Source organism: Carassius auratus, chromosome 6 (assembly GCF_003368295.1).
Source record: "Carassius auratus strain Wakin chromosome 6, ASM336829v1, whole genome shotgun sequence".
Classification (NCBI taxonomy): domain Eukaryota; kingdom Metazoa; phylum Chordata; class Actinopteri; order Cypriniformes; family Cyprinidae; genus Carassius; species Carassius auratus.
In genome coordinates, this window is record NC_039248.1 from 20,574,676 (window position 1) to 20,597,332 (window position 22,657).

At 35.5% G+C, this 22,657-nt stretch overlaps 1 protein-coding gene across 1 annotated transcript in view; it reads left to right on the plus strand.

Moving 5' to 3' along the window:
• The first annotated feature begins 4,931 nt into the window (after positions 1-4,931).
• Positions 4,932-22,657, plus strand: part of LOC113100537 (phosphoinositide-3-kinase, regulatory subunit 3b (gamma)) — a 147,767-nt gene continuing 130,041 nt past the window's right edge. Inside the window, exons 1-2 of the mRNA XM_026265224.1 lie at positions 4,932-5,086; positions 5,410-6,292. Of these exons, the coding sequence (XP_026121009.1) occupies positions 5,968-6,292 (325 nt within the window). The 5' untranslated portion in view covers positions 4,932-5,086; positions 5,410-5,967. The remainder of the gene's footprint in view (positions 5,087-5,409; positions 6,293-22,657) is intronic.

Below are 22,657 nucleotides of genomic sequence, written 5' to 3' on the forward strand. Positions count from 1 at the left end.
ATACAATAGAGGATATATTCACACGTTATATAAACGGAAATGATGGTGTATAAAATAGATTTTTAAGTTAAAAATAGTCGATAAAAAGAATATAGTGATGGAGCTCAAACGCAGTACAGACGCCAACAACAAACAGGAAGTGACGACAATTTCAATAGATGACATTGGATGTTATTGACTTCTGTTTGGTATCATTAAATTTTGGAGTGGTTCAGAAGCAACAGAATAGTCACATGTTCCCTCTGCTGCTTTATAGTTATATAGTTATAGGATTTAGTAACTGTAGTTAGTTAGTTAGCTATTAAAAAGAAAAAAAAAGTGACGTGACCCATACTCAGAATTGCTCTGCATTTAACCCATCCAAAGTGCACACACACCAGGAGCAGTGGGCAGCCATTTATGCTGCGCCACCCAGGGAGCATTTGGGGGTTCAGTGCCTTGCACCTCAGTCTTGGTATTGAAGATGGAGAGAGCACATTCACTCCCACCACCTACAATTCCTGCCAGCCCAAGACTCAAACTCACAACCTTTGGATTACAAGTCTGAATCTCTAACCATTAGGCCACAACTTCCCCAGTATGTATTTATGCATGTATGTATGTATGTATGTATGTATATGTATGTATTAACGTAACAAAATCTGTAACCCAATAAAAAAGAAAATAATAATAATTAAGAAAAATAAAAAACATTCAAATGATGCCAAGTACAGATTTACAATGAATGTGCCTTTAAAATGGATGTTCTGCATTTGTGAATAATAATTTATATTTTGTAATTTTTTATTAAACTTTTTTTTACAAAACATTACAATTTCTAGTACTTCTTCATACTTCTTCAGTACAGTTTTCATGCTCAAATAGTTTGTTCACAATCAGTATTACAGTATCTTAAAATTAATGTAACTTTAAGGTCCTCAATTACATTAAAAACATTTTTTATTATTCAATAAACTGGGGGAAGAAAAGTGAAAATTTTACTTGGGTAGTTTTGTTTAAATGATTATGTAAAAAAAAAAAAAAAAAAAGTAGAAAACAGGTAATGTCCTCACAGAAAATTACAAGTACATTTTGTGTTAAATTTACAGACATTTCCTTCAACACTGAAACACGTTGTAAATTTTCAAAACATGGGTAAAATTTATATTTTATATGTATATATATATATATATATATATATATATATATATATATATATAGATATATATAGATATAGATATATATAGATATAGATATATACATATATATAAATAAATAATTTATTTATTTTTCTTAGAGTGTATTTTTTTTTATAGTTAAGCAGCTAATATAAAGTACTGCAATATAGGTTATGATACAGAAACCATGTGCCCACCATAGATATATGATGTATAATCTCACTGGCCTGCAACACATTAACACTCATCGCAACCTATGTTAGTATCAGTAGCCTACAAACACTATCACACATTCAGATAGTTAGTTGTCTGGAAACCTTGCCCTAAATCCCAACAATTTCCGTATAACTGAATGTTTAGCTACATATATCACATTCGCGATGTGTTCACTCATGCTGATAAATGTCAGCGTCTACCTATAGTCTGCTCTTACCTGATCCTCTGTAGATACAGAAGCCTCTTTGCTTGATTGCCACCTCCAGAAAAATGATACCTTAAATCTGCCTGTGCTTCTATTACACACTTCATTGGCTTTTCTTCCATCACCTACACTTGAAGACACATGTTTTCATGTGATAAGCGAAACAAACATTCCCTACAGTAATTTTACCAAAATTACATTCCCAACATAATATCTGTATTACCTTCTGCTAAACATATGACTGTCTGGCTTATACTAACCAGAGGCCAGGCCACCAATATGCCCCTGACCTCTGATCGGTACAACATATCTCCCATATGTAGACTGGAGGGGGCAGTAAATGGGACAGGCAAGCATCAACCCTCAGGGCTTTAGGGCCTGCACTGGCTGTCAATATAGACTATGAGATGCAACAATTGCCTTGAAAGTATTTGCATTTATACAGACAGTACAACCATAAAAAAGACAATTGAATGTGAGATCTACATCACCAATATAGAGACCACATCGTTACACCCAACTGAAGTAGGTGGCTTTATTATTATGGGTGGAGGTTTTATGCAATCCAAACCTTTCCTGAAGTCTTTGTCAATTATTGGATTCTGTGGCTGGAAGAGTAGGTTCAGTGTTGGTGGGTTTGACAAATGAAAACAGATGTTTTCCTTAAAAAAAATAACAAAATAAAATAAAAAAACATCTGGCTTGGTGTGGATCAGTGTTTGCTTTGGTAAGTGAGGGATGAATATAGCTGTGAAGTCTACGAAGGAACAGCACAATGAACAGTTTTAGTTTTATATTATAACTATAATAATAAAGTTTTAACAAGCAATCTAATTCCATAAAAAATAGCACACCACAACTATAACAATAATGACACAGAGACACAATGCTATTGGAATCAGTTTCAGAATGATTTTCCCCAGATGATAAACAATAAAAATATCAACAGCCAATCAGAATCCATCTAGCTTTAAAGAACGGGAGCATTTAAAGTGGCAGATGGCATACAGTAACTGCAGCATGTGCTTATAATAAGCATAATAATATTGTGTGTTGGTGTACTAACAATAGTTATTGCTTTTGGTGTGAACGTACAGAAGCGTATTGTGAATGGGCCTGAACAGCTAAATAAACAAAATGCATGGTCAGTTTGTGTCTAAAAATTAAAATATGGAATCTTCTGCTTTTCTAAACAATGAAAAGCTTCCCTTTTTAATACCAAATCAGTAAGAGATAAAATAAACCAAATGAATGGCTGCAGTGTGTATAAAATGTAAATTATTTGATATGACCCTGAATGAATAAATTATATTGTTCAAATAGTGGTTTGATTATATCATTTTCCCCCTACAGTATAAAATTCAACTTCATTTCTGGGCTTGGAATGTTGTGGAGACAAGCAGCTGGACCAAAGAACAGTTAAATTGCTGACTGAAGACCTCTATTTTCTTCCAAGCTCTGTTACTGATTGAAAAGGAAATGGAGCTTCATGTCACTGAGCGCAGAGGGACTGCTGAAGAGGCCATCTCAGGCTTAGGATGCTATGAACGTTAATGCAGAAATGCTAATAGCAGAATAAAACAATTTGTCTGTCTTTATGCAAACTGTTACTATGCCATGGAAAGCGAGGCCTGCTGCACATCTTTTAAGTACATCTGAGAGACAACTTGACAGTCAAATTCAGAACTGCTATTTTCATCATGTAATTAATTATTTTTCTTGTTCTGATTTGCCACTGACTCAAGTGCATAATAATGATAAATTACTACTACTACTACTACTACTACTACTACTACTACCACCACCAACTGTGAACCATCTCAGTATGCATCAAAGCATGTGCCAGAGACTTGTGTGCATGCATTCATTCATGATTTATCTTGATTATTTTTCATCTATCTTTCCGCACCACAAAACGATTTCTGTCATTTTACATTTGCATAAGGTCCTGGTGTTTACTATTTTATTGTAATGCACTGAGTTTAGGCGCCTTTTGTATCAGAATTACACTTTCAGCCTTATGGCATATAAAATTACCTGCATTATTCAAAAGCACAAAATTAAAAAATATCATACCAAGCGCCGAGGGTAGACAATGACAAGTGAAGCCAAGTTACTCCAGTGACTCTGTAATGAAGAGAGGTAGAACGATGAGGTATTCTAAGAAAACAACTGTTTAAAAGATGGATATAGGAGATTATGTGCTAATTTTATGGATGACCATTAAGACCTAAGGCTCCTAGACCCACATTAATAATATATTTCCTATTTCCATTTCAGATTAACTTCTTAGTCACAATAGTCCTGCTCTGGGTAAGCTTTGAATAAAAGAAATTAAAATCTCATCAATTATAAACTAAATAGAAAGTTAATTTAAAAGATTCTATGGTTGTTTCCTGGTTATTGCCCAAGCAATTATAATATGAATATATAAGCTCAATATTTTCTACTGTATTAGAGAGATTAATATATGAAATACTTGAATTGTGTACTGAATGTGATAAATGATTTAGCATGAGAACAATATTAAAAACAGAGAAGACTAAGCCTATAAACCATTTAAGGTTAATTATTTTATAGGTTAGTTGATGATAGATTAGTATTTAGAAACTATATCATTATTCACTTTATGTATAACGTGATATAAGTGTCAGTGACAAATAGGAATGGCAGACATGATATAAAGGAGAAATCTTTTACATATCAAATTATCTTATAAATCTTTTATAAATCATATTGTTCAAAATGTAGGCCTATTGTTTGTGTTCATGTTGGTTTCATGCATTTTTGAAAAATCTGTAACAATCTTGGATTTAATGACACTTAAAATGTAAAGCGATTAAATAATAATAAAAAAATATTAATGAAGTAATGAATTGTGTTCCATTCGCCTTAAACACATTTCAGTCTCTGCCTTTAATAAATAAATAAATAAATAAATAAATAAATACATACATACATACATACATACATACAAAAATCATGAATATCGTGCTAAAACATTTGCCCTAAAACATTTAACAAAAATTAACATTAACATAAAAAAATGAAATAAAAATAAAATAATAAAAAAGGAGTCTACAATGTTATTTTCTGTGATGTCGATTATGTTGATGGATGTATCTGTATGGACGTATCTGCACACGTCAGACGTGCATTATATAACTTGAGAGAATGTGTCTAGGCAGATCAGAAAAGTACGACGCAACATTTTCACGCTGCAGTGCGTTCTTCATTGCCTGACCGCTACATAAGGACACCCGAGTTTCCAACTTTGTCCCACGGTGTGATAAGCAGACAGCGGAGGCGTGGTCTCTGACGTCACTCGGGCTGAACCGTACTACAGCACTAGTCTGGCTGGATGTCTGACTCAGCCACGCAGGTTATTTGGGAATATATTTTAAACGCATGTTTTAACTAAACAGACCATATAATGCTCGCTCGTTCCTCTTGCTTTGGACCACGCGCATCTTGTATTTTGGTCGGTTTGGCTGAAGTGCGACAGGAGGTAAGTTATAGTAAGCAATATCACGCGAGTCGAGTTTCTGCACGCTGTACAGAAGTTGGCACTGTCCCAGTCACGCGCTGCAAGTCAGACATGTAGCCTGCATTTCATTTGGCATTGAATTGCTCAGCGACTGATTAACACACGGTTAATGTGATGCTATGCATGCTGTAGCCTCCAATGCTTTTGCATATTAGCTACAATCCAATAATGCAGGCTTTTTATTTTATTGAAATAACAAAGTTGCTCTTTTTAATTAAGGATTTTAATTTCAAGTTGATTTGAGTTAGAATTTGTGAAACTAACTGTAAAATGACTGCTTTCAGGTTTTAAGGTCTTTATCAAGAAGATGAACAAGGCTGTTGCATTTGATAAATAGACTGACAATGTCTATGTTAATATCTTTCTGACCACAACTCCTAATGGACTAAGAGGTTACTTCAATAAATTTCTATATGTGGACTTGTGCCAACGCTGCAGAAAAGCCCATCGTCCCGATTCCAGGTCACTGTGTCCCCAAATTTGTGCTACCACTGTCTTATACCCTCGCTCGTCTGTTCATCCCTTGCTTTATGGTGCTGTTTTTGCTTTTTCTGACCCTGTTTCGTATCTTGTCACTGACTGCTAGATTTCGTTTCAAATAAATTAGTACTTTTTATGTATGGATCAAATCTAGAACTGCGCAATAACGGCCTCTGCCAAACATACGGTACTGTTGGAGTTTTAACCCTTGCAAGAAACACAGCTGAATATCAGTAAGCTCTCAGGATTTAACCCAAGGACTTTCCAAGTGAGTTAGCACTCAGGATTTAAACCAAGAACTTCTATCCAGGCCAGTTTTAAACCAGCATCAAACATCACAGAGCTCATGTAAAGAGCAAATCATGAGCTCTGACAGTTTCCAGTACCGTGCACTGTTCGAGTACAAGCAGGAGAGGGGTGACGATATCTCTCTGCAGCCTGGAGATCTCCTCACAGTCAGTAAGATGGCACTGCTGACATCCGATTACCAGGAGGGTGATGAGAAGTGCCCAAAAGGCTGGTTGCATGGCATCAATGAATGCACAAAGGAGAAGGGCAACTTCCCCGGCACCTTTGTGGAGTATGTTGGGGTCGTGAGGACGGGCCTTACTTCAGGGAAGCCCTGGCCGAGACCTGTACCACCAACACCTGTAGGGCCCCAGCCCCCAGGGGCCGCTGCTTCAGAGAGTGAGTGTTATCATTATGTTTATTCAACATGCTTTATGTAACATAATGTAATAAATGTAATAAAAATACAGTGATATAAAATTCTAAATATTAATTAAACATATATGTATATGTACTTTATAAATAATAATTATAAATTATAAATTGTACTTAAAAAAAAAAAATATATATATATATATATATATATATATATATCATCATAATTTATCATCATGATATGCATGTACTGTATCTATCATCGTAGAATGAAAAATATTACAACATCTCAAAGGCATCCATAATCTTATACCCTCAATCTTCAGAGCAGGAAGGCTAATAATCTCCTCCCCACATTTGGATTAGGCAGCACAACCCTGTAATAAAACGCTTCACTTGAAATTTGAGGACATTGTGTGCAAATCACAGACTTCAGCTCCCAGTAGTAACATTACTTCCAGTGCTGAAAATAGGGATCTGTCAAGGATTTGTGAATGTCTTTGAGAAAAAGATAAGAAATAAGTACATGACAATTTTAAAGCTAAAATAATATTCAAAATGTTGTGTTAAGCTCTTTACGGGGCCTGCATTGCCCCCGTGTTTCTGACTGTGGTACAGTCTGCTTGTGGGGGTGTTCATATGCTAACTAGGTCAGACAGCCAACTCTGGTTGTTCCAAGAGTGCTCTTCTCTCTTACTGTCTAGGGCACATGTCTCTTTAATGGTGAAGGTTTAGGTTGTATTTATACTATTTATGTGTTTTATACACTGTATATCCTCTTTTAGTGGCTGAGTTCTTTTGTTTCAGCCAAGGTGCAGAGATGGTAATAAACAGCATAGCAAAGCCATTCCTTAGTGTCAGGAGAGGCAAAAACATGCAGTTCTGTTGAATAATTGATCACTGGTGCATTGGATGGCTGACAGTCCACCGATCATTAGACTCACCCTGTGCCAAGAGATCCTTGTGGAACACTGATGAAACACTTATGCTGATTATAGATAGTTTTATGAGGCTAGCAAATTGTCAATTTTACAGAATTTATCAAATGGGTTAAATTTTTTTTTTTTTTTTACTATATATATATTTTTTAATCAGGCATTACTGAATGGAAGCTTTTGGAACAGTGAATATGGAACAACAGTCCAGAACTGTGCCAAAGACCTTGAACTTCTTACACGGATGTATTATTTGTATATAAGAAAAATATTAATATCTTCAGAGTTTGGAAGTGTGGTTGACCTACTTACAGAGCCTTTATACAAAAAAAAAATTATATATATATATATATATATATATATATATATATATATATATATATATATATATATATATATGAATATTATGAATGCATTTAACATTTTAAATTATTTTTATGTTTAAAACAGACAAAATCTAGCATGAAATTCAGTTCCCAACACTGCAATCCATTCGCTTCAGGCTCAGTCTGTTTGAAGTTGAAATCATTTATTGCTCAAACATCTTTTCACTGTACAAATTTGCTGGTTCATGTTCATCCAGGTGGAACCTTTGGATGAAGTGACATATACAAAGTCTGTATACTATATGTGTGTGTGTTCTTCATCTGCTATGTTCCCATTATTTGGATTGTGCTTAAAACAACTTGAATGGTTTCAGTTAGGTTAAGATGCATGAAGTAGCTCTGTGTTAGGCTGTTGGCCTGTTTAGCGGAGGGCTAAAACCCATGCAGGATTTGACTTGACTAAGAAGTATTCCTAAACAGTAGGTTTATATTTATTTATTTATACATAACTGAATGGATTGTCGGAAAGTTGGCAAAAACTATCGTTCCCATCTGTCTCTAGGACTTTAGAGAGTAATTTTGATCAATTTAACCCTCAATGTAGTATGGTGTGGCTGCTTTTTCTGACCTGGTGTTGTCTCTGGACAGTTGCTGAAGTGGATAATTTCCAAGATTCAACATATGCTGCTTTGTGTATTAGCATAGTTTTATAAGGTCAGCAGTCATCTCCATTTTTGGCTCATCTCTCAATCCCTTTTTCTCTGTCAGCCTCTGCAGAGGTATCATTAGCATTTTATGTTTGAGCAAATTTGCTCCAGAGTTGCAAAAAGTGGCCCATTTTACTTGACAACAGCTTTATGTCATGTCTCCTGGACACACAATTGGCTGTCAGATATTGGGCAGGCAGATTTTCTGTGCCGAGATGATGCATTCCACAGCTGGTTTCTCTCGGTCTTTTTCCCACTATGAATATACTGACATGTTCCAAGGCAACAACGAGGCAAAGATCAACCTATTAGCTGCTCACCAGCACTGTTAAAGTGTCAGTCAAAGCGTGCAGTCTTCACATTCACCATTATCCTTCTTATTGACTTGAGATCCATCTCCTTTGGTCACTGATGCCTGATTACTTTGACTCTCATTTCTCAAAGGCCTTCTGCAGATTTATGGTTGATGAGGAAAAGCCACTTTTGGTGTCACGCTCTGATCAAGCACACAGAGATGTGTTAATAGATGAGTCGGAGAGCTGCTAAGTGGGATGATGGTTTTTACCAGGACTCCGGAAGAAGCCTGAGCAACTCTTTCTGGGATCAATTTTCCAGACGTGCTAGTCAGGTATCATGGTTGTATTTGCAGCTAGGCTTAATGAGGCACTGAGCAATGCAAGAGAGTGCGATCCTCCATAGAGTATACTAAGAACAAAAAAAACAAATGTTCTTTCTACATTTGAAATAACCCCAGAACTGCAGTATACGAGGGGAATTATGTCACAGTTATGTTTTTATTTTCACAGATTCCAATGCTTTTGCAGAAGCGGGTGTTATTTCTCATGATTTGAGGAGTGTAGTAGTAGCATTTCATTATGAATGGTATTCAAAAAAATAATTACTTTTGGGGTTGGTGAGAATTTTTTGTATGTTTTTAAAAGAAGTCTCTAATGCTCATCTGCAAGGTAAAAACAGTAACAACAATATACTATTAATATTTTCTGCTTGAATATGTTTTAACATGTAATTTATTCCTGTGAATTTACAGCATACAGTACGTTATTCCAGTCTTGCATGATCCTTCAGAAAGCATTCTAAAATACTGATTTAGTGCTCAAGTAACAATTCTCCAACTTTTTTTTAAATAACTGCTTTGTACCATTTATTGTATTGTGTTATATTATATTGTATTTTACTGCCATATTTAATGCATCCTTTCAGGTAATAAAAATAATGATTTCTTTCAACAACAAAAAAGAAGTACTAACCCCAAGGTTTTGAATGTTTATTTTTGCATTGTACACTTGCAGTATAGACTTTTTATCTAAAAAGACATGTTACCAGAGAAACCTAACATATATCTGTGTAAAAAATGAACTGAATATATTAATTACAAAAGTGTATAAAAATGTCTGAACTCTGGATAATTAACTCATAGCCCAAGGCCTTCAGATTCAAATAAGAATTAAAATAATTTTATTTAATCAAGGTTATTAGGTAAATAAACTTTCAACAAACCAGGCCTTTGAAAGCCTTAGTGAAGGTTAAAGGGATACTTGACCCCAAAATGAAAATTTTGTCATCAATCACTAACCCCCATGTTGTTCCTAACTAGGGGTGGGTACCGAAACCCGGTATTAAAATGGCGCCGGGGCTAAATTATGAAAGACCGTAGTATCAGTAAGATCTGACGGTATCGGTTCTGCTTTCGGTACTGCTTTTCAAACTTTTCTAATGTGCGATCATATTAAGACGTTTGTCTGTGAAATCTGCGAGATCTCTCATGCACGCAGCAGAGGCTATCTGTCAGTCACACACACGCACACACAACAGGGGCCGTTAACATATCGCGTTTTTTTTCGCGCTCAAGTTCGTTATTTCAAATGTATTTTAAATGTATGCACGCTCATATTGGAAGCGACGCGGTTGCGACGGGCACGCGGTGCGACGAGCTCGTTTTTTCCAGCCGCGCAGCACCGCATCGAGTTAAAAACATCTCAACTTTTCAGAATGCCGCAAGCGCACCGCAGGTCATGTAACTTCCTCGCCTTTTCCGTAACAACGTTGAAAGCTCAGCCAAGATGAAGTAACAGCTGATAGGTGTATGTGGATTTTTAAATTAATTGAGTAGCAGTGCTGCTGCAAGCAGTTTTTAGTGCTGCAAATCCATTTATCCATTGCTGAAATTTCCGCGTCTTGATGGAGAGAGCAGGTCATGATTGCTTAGCAACGGCAGACTCCTCAGGAGAGCAAATGCCTGAAGGAAAAAAAAAATCAGAAAGCAGCGTGCCTAGCGTTTTCCACGCATTTTTAGATGCGATATGTGAACGGCCCCTTACAGTACGAAAACTCCTGCTTAATACAAAGAGTGACGATGGCGGAGACAGCAAAACGTTCCAAAGTGTGGTTATACTTCACTAGAAATGCAAAGTTTTCGACTGCCTAACACAACACAAAGTAACACAACACAAAGTACCGATAAGAATAACGTTAAAGTACCGCACCGTTAAGCTGTATCGGTAAGAGTAGTAATACCGTTAAAACCTTAACGATACCCATCCCTATTCCTAACCTGTAAGCTTTGTTAGTCTTCGGAACACAATTTATGATATTTTGGATGAAAACTGGGAGGCTTGTGAATGTCCCATAGACACTGCACCACAAGGTTGTGCTGTTTTCTTTCAAATCAAAGCATTAATATACGTTTAAAAAAATATATATCCTTTTGGCGCTTCTGATACAGAAGAGCATATGCTGCTTGCGTTCAGCTCATAATCCCCAAAATGGCAATACGGTGATGTGGAGAGAAACCGAGGAGAGGATTTGTTGAATGAAGTCATTATTTTGTTTTCTTCATGTACAAAAAGTATTCTGGTCGCTTCATAATGTTACAGTTGAACCACTGATGGCAGATGGACTATTCTGACGACGTCTTTCATACTTTTCTGGGCTTTGACAGTGTAACTTACTTGGCAGTCTTTGGGACAGTCACAAGACTCCCAGTTTTCATCCAAAATATCTTAAATTGTGTTCCAAAGATGGACAAAACTTTTACGGGTTTGGAACGACATGGTGGTAAGTGATTAATGTCAAAATATCCAATTTGGGGTAGAGTATCCCTTTAATGAAGCCACAACACACTGTTTTGTGTAACGTTAATGTTTTAACTTAATAGTCATGATAAAGTGAAGGCTTTTCCATTCATATTTGACTCCAAAGGCCTTGGACTAAGTTTACTATTTGAACCGAGGGAACCTTTATCCAAAGAGCACCAGGAAGAATTCATTTTGTACTCAAGCGACACTCTTTGCATGGCTGTTTTGACAACAGTATAATTAATTTAAGCAGTATTGTGTAATATATAAAACAGCTGCGCAATTGTTGGGTATGCCATGGAAGATGGCTAGGTGAAATTGCTGGCACTGATTGTTTTTCTAAAAAACCCTATGTTTAAGACACAGTGTTACAAGCCTCATTTATGGCTTTTGGCTCTCACAATTTGCTTGATTTGCCCTTGTGTAGTGCTTCATGCTCCCATGTGACAGGGAGGTTCAGGCTCGGCCAATGCTTTGGCAGAACACTTGCTGGCTCCCATATTTCTTTCCTCCACATTAGCTGCAAAGCAGTGGAGCAATTTCAAAAACGTAACCTTTTTAAACTCCGTTTAGGACTTTGTAGTTTTATACCATAATTTCTGAATCAATTGGTCCTGCACAACCTAGGTAAACTTGGCCAAAGCACATTAAAACTGAAAGGCAATTTTGAAAAGCAAGTTTTTTTTTTTAATGCCCTGCAGATAATATCTTAGGCTCCTGTTTGGTGTTTGTGTATGTTTTCTCACATGCAGAAGATTTTATATTCCTACATAGCGAAAAGTTGTTAACTCTAAAACACTGACAGCAATGGTAGTGTCGGGAAATAGGATATTAACAGGGGTTTTATGCTTATTCCCCCATGTATAGTAGAATTTCATTGTTTTAGCCAGAGAGAAGCCAGTGTTTCGAATGTCATCTTCTAGAGATTAGATGAGCTGTAAGTTGATGGCTTGTAGCCGTGAGGACAGCAGGTAATAAAAAGATTGCTATTCATGAACAATGGGTAATTTGTTCGGTGGAAAAGGCAAGATAATTCAATTTAGCCCTTTTTTTTTTTGTTACCCTGTTAACAATAGACATTCAAAATCATGTGCATTCTCACAAGGCTGGAAGATGCTAGTCATACTGGTAGGAAGTGTAATAAAAGCTGTTTTTTTTTGTTACATGGACAGGTCACCACATGGAGGCCTCCATGTTGAGATCACATGACCAGTCAATACTGCTAGCTTCATCTCGCTAACAGTTTTTTTCTCTTTGTGGTGTACAGTAATTTAATCAAATTTCAAAGGAACATGCATAAGTCCCACTGGCTTTCATTTTTGCATTGCCAAAACTCGGAACAGGCATGTAATCATTTTACATTTACATGACATGTTTCATTTTACACATCATTTGAAATGCAGGTAGGCATCCCGGTTCTTGCAGCTGTTCAGCATTAGAGCGCTTTCTCCCATGTGCATTTCTGAACAGACGTTTGTAAGATTTCACTTTAAGCATGACAACGAGGGTTGGTGCAAACCCTCTCAGTCATATTTATCTGAAAATCCATCACAACCATCCCACTCAGTGCCATGCCAAGAGGACGAAAGCCAAGTCTTTGTTTGCCATTTTATCCTGCTGTTGTGTATTCTCTGTCTCGCTTGTTTTCCATGAAGCCCAGGGATGATGATAAACACTGCCTTCACTTGGGAGAACGATGCACCATAAATCTGCTTTCTATCCTTATTTCTATGCTGTGGCTCCGGATTGGACCGTGGTTTTTTGAAATCTAGAGAAAGGCACAAACCAGCTACAACTGCTTCTCAATATTATACTTTCTCCTGCTATTTACGAGCACCCATAAAGACTCATGCCTTTTATGTCCTTACTTTATGTCCCTTTCATCTGTGCATTTTAAATGCGACCGAAAGGCTCTCGATAAATTTGTCGCGGTGTAATTTAACCAACATAATACGCAAGGATATAAAATGCACAAGGGTAAAATGAATGGTGAACCACCTTTTTTATAAACAAGTGTGGGTCTTTGTTTGGACACAAGCATTATTCTTAATTTTATTTATTTATTTATTTAGCTAGTGCCATGTTTTATCTAAAAGTTTGCAGTTGATAAGATTTTTTTTTGTTTGTTTTTAAAGAAGTCTCATATGATTACCAAGGCTGCATTTATTTGATCAAAAATTCACAATTTAAAATAGATATTTTCTATTTTTAATGCATTTTACATTAAAGGTATTTCTGTTATTGGAGAGTTGAATTGCCTTAGGAAATCATTCTAATATGCTTAATTGGTGCTCAAGAAACATTTCTTATCAATGTTGAAAACGTTGCTTTGTTGATAACAGCATTTATTTGAAAAGGTTTGTAATATTATTAATATCTTTGCTGCCATGTTTGATCAATTTAATTCATTTTTATTTATTTTTTTCTCAGTGACCCCAAACTTTTTAACACTGTATTTTTCAATTTTTCCATTATTGTGTAGGCTAGCTGAATCTTTTCTTTTTCTTTCTTTTTTTTTCTTTTTTTTTTGTTACTCATTAAAGCTCATTCATACTGCATATATATTGATATATACATTGCCAATTTGCGCCAGGTCCAGAGTTTAATTTATGCCTCAGGTGAGGCTCAAAAGGCAGGTAAACACTTAAATATAGAGCTTTACAAACACACCAGGCTTTTATTAGCATCAGCACATAACTTCAAACCACTTGAGTGGAGTAGTGGAGTGGAATGTGCATTTCTATTAGCATTAGACGTGCTGCAGATTGGCTAGCATTGAAATTCCCAACGCATGCCTTGATGGAAGAATTTGCTGCAAGTAATGCAGGGTGCAGGACCAATACACTGGACACTTCAGTCTCTGTTAAGAACTGTTCTTTTTATCGGATCCACTTTAGAGTGTTGCAATGAGCCAGGGGCTGATAGTTAATCTTGGCCATTCTCAAAAATGCCACAGACGTTTCTGGAGGGAATGAAAGGTGTTTTGAGAGCTGAAGTCAGCTGCAGTCAGAATTTAAGGTTTATCTTGGTTGAAATTCTGAAGTGTTCTTGGCCTCTACAGCTTTTACTGCTTAAAAATTCCTTGTGTTGAATGCTCTTATTGTGTTGGCATTTTAAGACTCAGAGTTGGGGTATAGAGGGTGAAGTGCTATTTCATGTTTGTGTATGTGTGAGATACCAAGTATGCCAACTGTCAGTTGGGGTTTGGAGAATACAGCCCCTGTTTGGCTGTACAGCAAGAATCTAGTGTTATATAACTGTGGATGATGCGATATGCTTTCGCATGTGTTGGGAGAATGTCATACATAAATTTGGAGGCATGTTATTTTTATTTTTTTATTCATACCATAAATCAAATCAAGACAGTTTTCAATATACAGCCCAATTCACCAGCTCTATAAATTTAGACATTGGTGCATAGCTGTAGTGAAATAGATTTGATTCAGAGAAATGGATTTCACACATTGTGACAATATTGTTGAGGAGTGATCTTCATCCAGCCAGGAAGAACAAATAACATCGCTGCAGGTCAAGAGGTGAGTTCTGCCTTTTACCATTTTCATAAATCTCTAAAGTGTTCCAGGTTCATGGTGAAAATGAAATAGTTTCTCATTCTTGTGGTTTTGTCTGTTGTTTAGAAGTTTGTTTGATAGAAGTATAGAGCATGAAATATTCAAAGGAAAATAAAACATTTCAAAATTATGGAAAAACAACTACTCAGATATTTATTTTAAGGTTAAACTAGTTTGTGGTGGTACAGTAATGCTATCCGATGATGATACCATGGTATTTTGTTATATATTATGATACTAAATGTTTGCCATGCTCATGTAGACATGTAAACTTTTGTTCAAAAGTTTGTGGTTTAAAAAATATAAAAACTGCTATAAAAGGCTGCTATTTGATAAAATACAGTAAAAACAATAATATAATAAAATATTATTGCATTTTAAAAGAATTATTTTCTATTTTAATACAATTTAAAATGTGGTTTATTCCTGTGATATCAAAACAAATTTTATACGAAATTTCACAATTGTCACATGATTCTTCTTTATGTATATATATATATATATATATATATATATATATATATATATATATATATATATATATATACTTTCTGATGAATAGAACCTTCAAAGCAACAACGCTTATTTGAAATGGATATTTTTTGCAACAATGTGACAAAACCTTTACAGTTATGATATGGGTCAGATGAAGATATCACATGCAGTCAAAATTAGAGCAAGAAAACTATCAACCAGAACAAGATAATACGAGGCAGAAAATATTCAGTTGACTTGAAAATGGTTTTCTGTGGCAATTTATTTGCGCATATTTGTGTGTTATCAAACATGCACATAGCCACAGAACCAATATATCCATGGCCTACCTACCTCTGCTTTGTGTTGATTGATTGATTGGTTAAGTCATGTCATGCCAAAATAGATGGATATATACCTATCTTTATTTTATTTTGTTTAGTGGCAGCAGGAGCTGTCAGTTCTATTCCAGTTTTTTTTTTTTTTTTCTGAGAACTAAAAAGGAACATCACAGGAATTGAGGGTAGCTTGGCAGCCTGTCCTTGCAGACACATCAAAAGTATTTTAAACAAGCTCATCGTTTGCCAGGCTGCCCTCAAGTTAAATAGTTACTCTCCATCCTTAACCTTCTGTCCTCTTTCATCTTCCCTGGATATTTGCAGCGTCTCTGAAGGAGACAGCACTCCAAGGAAATTAATGATGCATCAGTAAATATGACCCACAGAGCCATGTTGACACAGGTGGTGATCTTTTACTTTGGCCCCATCTTCAATTTGCTCTTTTACTAGTAGCAAGTTTGTTTAAAGTCTTCCCATCTGTCCAAAGCTACACAACCTTCAAAATGTTTAGACTGGATCCCAGAAAAAAGCCTGGCTTATTTGAAGGCAAGAGCTTTCTTCTCCAACTTTACGAAAACATAGAAAGTATTTGATTTGCTCAAACAACACCCAGGCTATTTCTGGGCAACCCGCATTAGACTTTTCACAAAATAGTTTGCTAAGAGTAATCGAACCCAATTTCTCAGTGACAACAGAGAATTTAATCGCTAAAGAATCATTTTCTGTTGGTGGTACCTTCTCAACGTCAAATACTGCAGAGCACATCCCTGATCTCAGACTGACACTGTCACTGAAAGTTAGTTGGGGTCTGTGCTACAGCAATGATTGCCTGAAGGCAACCTAGTTCTTACTTGTCATGGCTGTCTCATATGCTCTGCAGATTAGATTGAGGAGGCAGAACCCTGTTTGATATATTTTTAGACATATAGACATGCAGCCTTGCTTGAGAATCTACACATGCCAGAAGCTTTTTGCTTGAGAAAAATCATAGAATCAGTACGATCACAGACTTCAGTGAGATTTATACATGTCCCGTCATGGCAAAAGGGTGTTTAAAGGTCAGGTATTCGTGATGGCGCGCTCGGTCTCCCTTCACATGCCATGAGAACTGTCTCTTGTCTGTACAACTCTTTGTCTATAGATATTTATTTTCCTCCAGGCTAATTTGTTCTATTCTCAGGAGTATTGTCTTGTCAGGTGAATGTCAAAACTTTGTGTGTGTGTGTGGGTTATTGCATTTAATGGATGTCAGTGGATGGACTGCACTTTGTGTGATGCAGTTAGTGATGCAAATTACACAATTCATCTTTAATGATAATGTGTCAGAGATAATTGATTTGTTAATTTTAATTATATGACCTTTCATTTTGTTTTTCTGTTCATTAGTTGATGTGTCTGTTCTTCATCCCTTTATGGCATTAACCTTGAGAACTTTATAAAAACCCTTATGCTTCTCATTTCATTGATCATTTCATAGATATTTAATATCACGCTTTATTGCTGGCCTTATTGTTAACTATTCATACTTGCATATACAATATTGTTCAAATTTCAGAGGTAAGATATGTATTTGTCCTTTTTTTAAAAGAAATTCATACTTTTATTCAGGAAGGTCATATTAAATTGATTAAAAGTGACTTTAAAGACAATGACGAAGTTACAAAAGAATTTGAATTCAAATAAATGTTTTTGTCCTGAAAAAAATGTATCACAGTTTCCACAAAAATATTAAGCAGCACAACTGTTTTCAGCACTGATGATAATAAGAACTTTAACTTTAGAACAAAATCAACATATATTAGAATGATTTCTGAAGGATTATGTGACACTGATGACTGGAGTAATGGTTGCTAAAAATTCAGGTAGGCCATCGCAGGAAAAAAATAATAAAATAGAAAAATGTATTTTACATTGTAATAACTCATACTATTATTGTTTTACTGTAAAAAAAAAATGCATACGAGACTTCTTTCAAAAACATTTAAAATAGATAAACTACCCCAACGTTTGAAAGATTGTATTTTTATAAAATAATTTTTTTTTTAAAAATCTGTATTTTATATGTTATACTATGTTCTAAAGGGTTCATATTCAATCCTGTGGCTGCAGTATGACTCTATTTTCCCCTCCCTGGTGCTTGAATGTTCCACTCCTCTACTAGTTCTCATTTTTTGGAGAGAGTCAAATCTGGATTTGATGACTGTATCATCTCTTTGTGGCTTTTTGTGCTCCTCATCCAAATTAAGCTGCTGAAAGAGAGACACTACTATGAAATCACCAATTTATTTGCTCACTGGAAACTACTAATAGTCCTCTGAAGTCTGCCCGCTGTTGCACTGCCAAGGCGACATTAGTCTGAGCTCAGATTTTCTCTCTGGACCCTGTAGGTCCATTTAAACCATCAAGCTCAGGAAGGAACAAAAGTTCACAGCAGTTATCTTCCTGATTATTGTTCCTTGTTGACAAGGACCAGGATTGAAAGGCCTGTTATTTATTTCTTCTACATTTTCTGGGTGTTTCTTTGACCACAGTTGCCTTAGGTTTTTGGCCCAAGATAAAAGGATAAAATCAAAAGTACCTCGTCAAATATTGATGCAAAGAAAGATAAAGTTTATTGTATTTGTGAGTCATTCGCATTTAGTGCCCATGACCATTTATTCCCTCTAGTATAGCTCTACTAAACCACTGTTTTTACAGAAGTTTGGTGTTGGTAAGATTTTGAGTTTTATGTTTTGGAAAGAAGTCTTGGTAACACTTCAGTACTATATTCTCACTATTAACTTGCTTATTAGCGTGCCTAATATTAATATATTGTCTGTTTATAATTAGTACTTATAAAGCAGATATTCTGCATGACCATATTCTGAATCCCTATTCCTATACCTAAACACAACTACTAACTAATTACTAGTTTATTGTGGAAAAAGTCGTAGTTAATGGTTTGTCAGTATTGCGAGAATTCGACCTTAAAAATAAAGTGTGACTGAAGTCTCATATGCTTACCAAGGCTGCATTTATTTGATTAAAAGTAGTTATTCCTACAGCGGCAAAGTTGTATTTTCAGCATTTCAAAAGAACTGTAAAGGGGGCATATTATGAAAATCTAACTTTTTCCATTTTTAAGTGCTATAATCTGGACCTACAAACCCAGGAAAAAGTTAAAAATAACAAACCAGTAATTTATTTTGGTAAGATTTTCTCTGCAAGCTTGTGAAAAACTGTGAACCAGTTCTAATGCCATGGAGAAAGTTGGATCAAAGCAAGAAAATATGAGAGCAGTGGATTAATTTACTTTATATTACGCTGCTGCCACACAGATCTAATACAAACATGCAATTCCTTTGTCAGCTATTTACCTTAATATAGATAACCGACTGTTTTTGTAACTCATGTATGTTTTTAACATAAATTTGTGTGTATTTGACAGCTTAAATGGAATAAGACATGAAAGAGAACTTTTAGTACTCACATGCACACAGCCACTTTCTGTGCATATGCTTCGGATGTGTGTGCTCAGAAAACCATATATCAGAAGTTTAAACTAGAGGCTTTAAATCGCATTATTTCAGCACAATAGATGTAATTTCTGCTTCCACTCAAAATAGGCATTTTCAAAGTGATATAATGATCTGTGGGGTATTTTGAGCTGAAACATCACTGACACATTCTGGGAACACCTAAGACTTTTATTACAAATGGAAAAAAAAGGGCATAATCAGTCTTCTTGAAATTGACCAGTATAAGTCTTTACTCTCATCTTTTGATCAATGTAATGCATCCTTAAACCAAAGCCAACTTTGGACTGTGGTGTATTCACCCCTGTATGGGTATTTACTTTATAAAAATGTATCTTTATTTTCTCTTTCTTTCCGACAATGAGCCCAAAAAATTTGATTAATATTGGCTACCCCAAGAATGAGACAACTTGCCTTGCTCAAAGTATTTTGCGCTGATGGTTGTTGATGATTGTAAATGGTGGCTGCCATGGTAATGCAGGAATGTTCTCAGCGCTCTGAGACACACTTGCGGCTTGGGTGAATGGACAGTGTGGGCCAGTATGGACCACATCATTGTAGGTTATACAGAGTTCTGGCCCCACCTTGGCCTTGCTTTGGCCTCTTATTGGCCTGTGAGGGAATGTGCATCGGTCATACCCCTCGTTGAGGGGAAACTCCCTGCTCAAAACAGCATGACCTCCGCAAGACACGCCAACCCGAATCATGGCCTGGCAAACTGGCTTGTTTGGATCAAACAATACTTGCTGTTGCCATAGAATTTCAAGGACTGCATTTATTTAGACATCAAGCTTCAACAACGTGTGTATGACTGTTAAGAGATGCTGCAGAAGTATCAAGGATTGTCTAAAACGGAGAGTTTAATAGAAATAACATTCCTTGCTTCTCCATTAGTGCATGTTGGGTAGACTAGTCTTTGTTTGTTTCTTGTTGTGATTTGTAGATGGGGGTATATAGGCTCACAGCGACTATTTATCTTTATTTTCTCATCCCCGTCTGAGAGGACATACTGATCTATCTCGAAGTATGCCATAAAAGAGAAGGACTGCAGTAGCAAAAAATTTTGCCACATGGGAGCGACTGCATACTCGCTTTTTATTTTACCTGCTTTCTCCTTTTCAAGCAGAGCTCTTGGATCAGGAGCCACTGATTACTGTCACAACATATTACCCAACCCATGTGTCTCCTTCCACAGACCTCTTTCTATTTCTCTCTCCCCTTTACTTTATCTTTGATTTAACGGCCCTGGGACATTTTCCTCCTGCAACAATTTATTGTTTCTGCTCTTCTTTTTACCACAATGACCATTTCACTTTTGCTTTCAATTTTTGGTTCTCCATAATAAGATCATTAATGCTTTTAAGGCTATGTTCATTTTGTTGGCTCGTCGATTTGATGTAGACATTGAAATACTTTGAAATGATTTGAAAGCTTGTCAAGAGCACGCATTTGCTGTAAAGAGCCTTCATGACATTGACAGAATAGCGCTTTTTCTTTTTTCGAATTGTAAACAGTGCTTTTTCTCAATATTTTTTCACAGCACACATGCAAGCAGTGCTTTTAATAAGTGCCTTTTAATAATTTTCTAATAAATGATAATATGTTTATTGGGAGGTGACCTTTAAGAATTATTACAAACTTGACTTTTGTGTAAAATGAAAGTGGCCTAAGAAAGGTAAACATTTCCATTCAGATGGTAAATAATTTGTATACATAATGAACCCCAAACTGTATATATTCTTATGTGTGGTTTCAGTCAGAATTATGAATTCATTAAATGAAATGTGCTGTGATAGTACCTGATACTGCTGACAGACATCATACAAGGTATGAATAACTTGGTCCACATTGTTAGGGGTTTTTAAACTGGGCCCCGTTAAAAATTTTAGAGAAAAATGAGTGCTCTCACTGTGTGAACTAATGAATTAATATTAATGAAATATTTCAGCATAATGATTTTTTGACATTCAATGAATTTGATATTTATTTTGCATTCTGCTTTCTATTTAAATGGATTGCAATGTTTTTTGTTTACACTCATAACAGTATAAAAAGATGTATCATACTGAAAAATATGATATAGATGAAAAAAAGTCTAATTTACAATATTAATGTTTGAAAATAACATTATTTTGTCAAGTTTTGTTGTTTGAAACCCCATGCAATGTTGTTTCATTAAAGCTAAAGTTGCAAAAGATTGATAGATAATAATAGTGTGAAAAGAAGTGTTAATTTAGCTAATGTTCAGCGGAAAAAGCCTCCGTACCAAATTCACAGCTACACAGTACCTTACTGCTTACACAAGCAGTGTGAATCTTGTAACCTGTTAATATCCATGTTGAAATAAATGCACACTATTGTGTGTGTGTGTGTGTGTGTGTGTGTGTGTATGTATTGCAGTGTAGCAAGACCAGAATTCAGCATTCATATTGTGACAGTGTGTTTTAAGATAAAATATAAGGTATAAAATATATGAAGTGTTTTGTTTCTTTGAGGTTACTTTCTTCATGTTTACCATCTTTCCCCATCCCTTCTCTCTGCTGAAGCATTTGAAGTACAAGAAATCATCACTTTAGCTTAGGCACATCCCAAAATAGATCTGCAGCACCACAGATAAAGATCAAACGGCATGCAGTACCAGAGCCTTTCCTCGTTCCTCTGTGGGATGGTGTGAAGGTCTCTCTTTCTTTCTCTCATTGGTAGAAATGGGGCATTATGAGATGGGGTTGAGTGCTAGAGATGTGGGATGGGTGGAAGTGTGGGAGAGATAGCTAGTTAAGCCCCTGGCATGGGGAATGATTAGGATTTTAGTTAAAATTTGAAGACTAAGCAGGCTCACAAGAGGGATGGTTTTCTCCTTTATTATTGAAATAGGAGCAGATTTTGCTGCTGTATGTAAAAAAAATGAATAAAAAGAAGCTAAATCTTAATTTAAGCTTAATTAAAGTTTACACTGTACCCATATCAAACACTAATAGACACAGAGAAATGCTACATAGAAGGAAGATTTTAAAGAGTTTCATTTAGACACCTTAATTCTAAAACGGAAATGTTTCGAATAATTAGTTATTTACAACATCATAAATTATTGGAATGATTAGTTATCCTCTTATTATAAAAATTATACTTATTATATAAATTAGATTAAATTTGTTTTGAGCAGAAATCATTTGTTCAAGTTTCAAAATAATATCTGGTTAGAATGAAATAAATAATTCATTAATAATGTCTTTTTTCTCATGTAATGAAAGTCACTGGAGTTACGTATATTGAATATAAAAATATGGTTGATTAATCACAGATGATTTTTAAAATCAATAATATGAACAAAAAAATCCGACAAAAAAAATAACGTAAATTAGAGCTGAAGCTGGATAATACATAGTAGTGCCATGAGAATTTTCAATTTTAAAAAATTCATGTCATT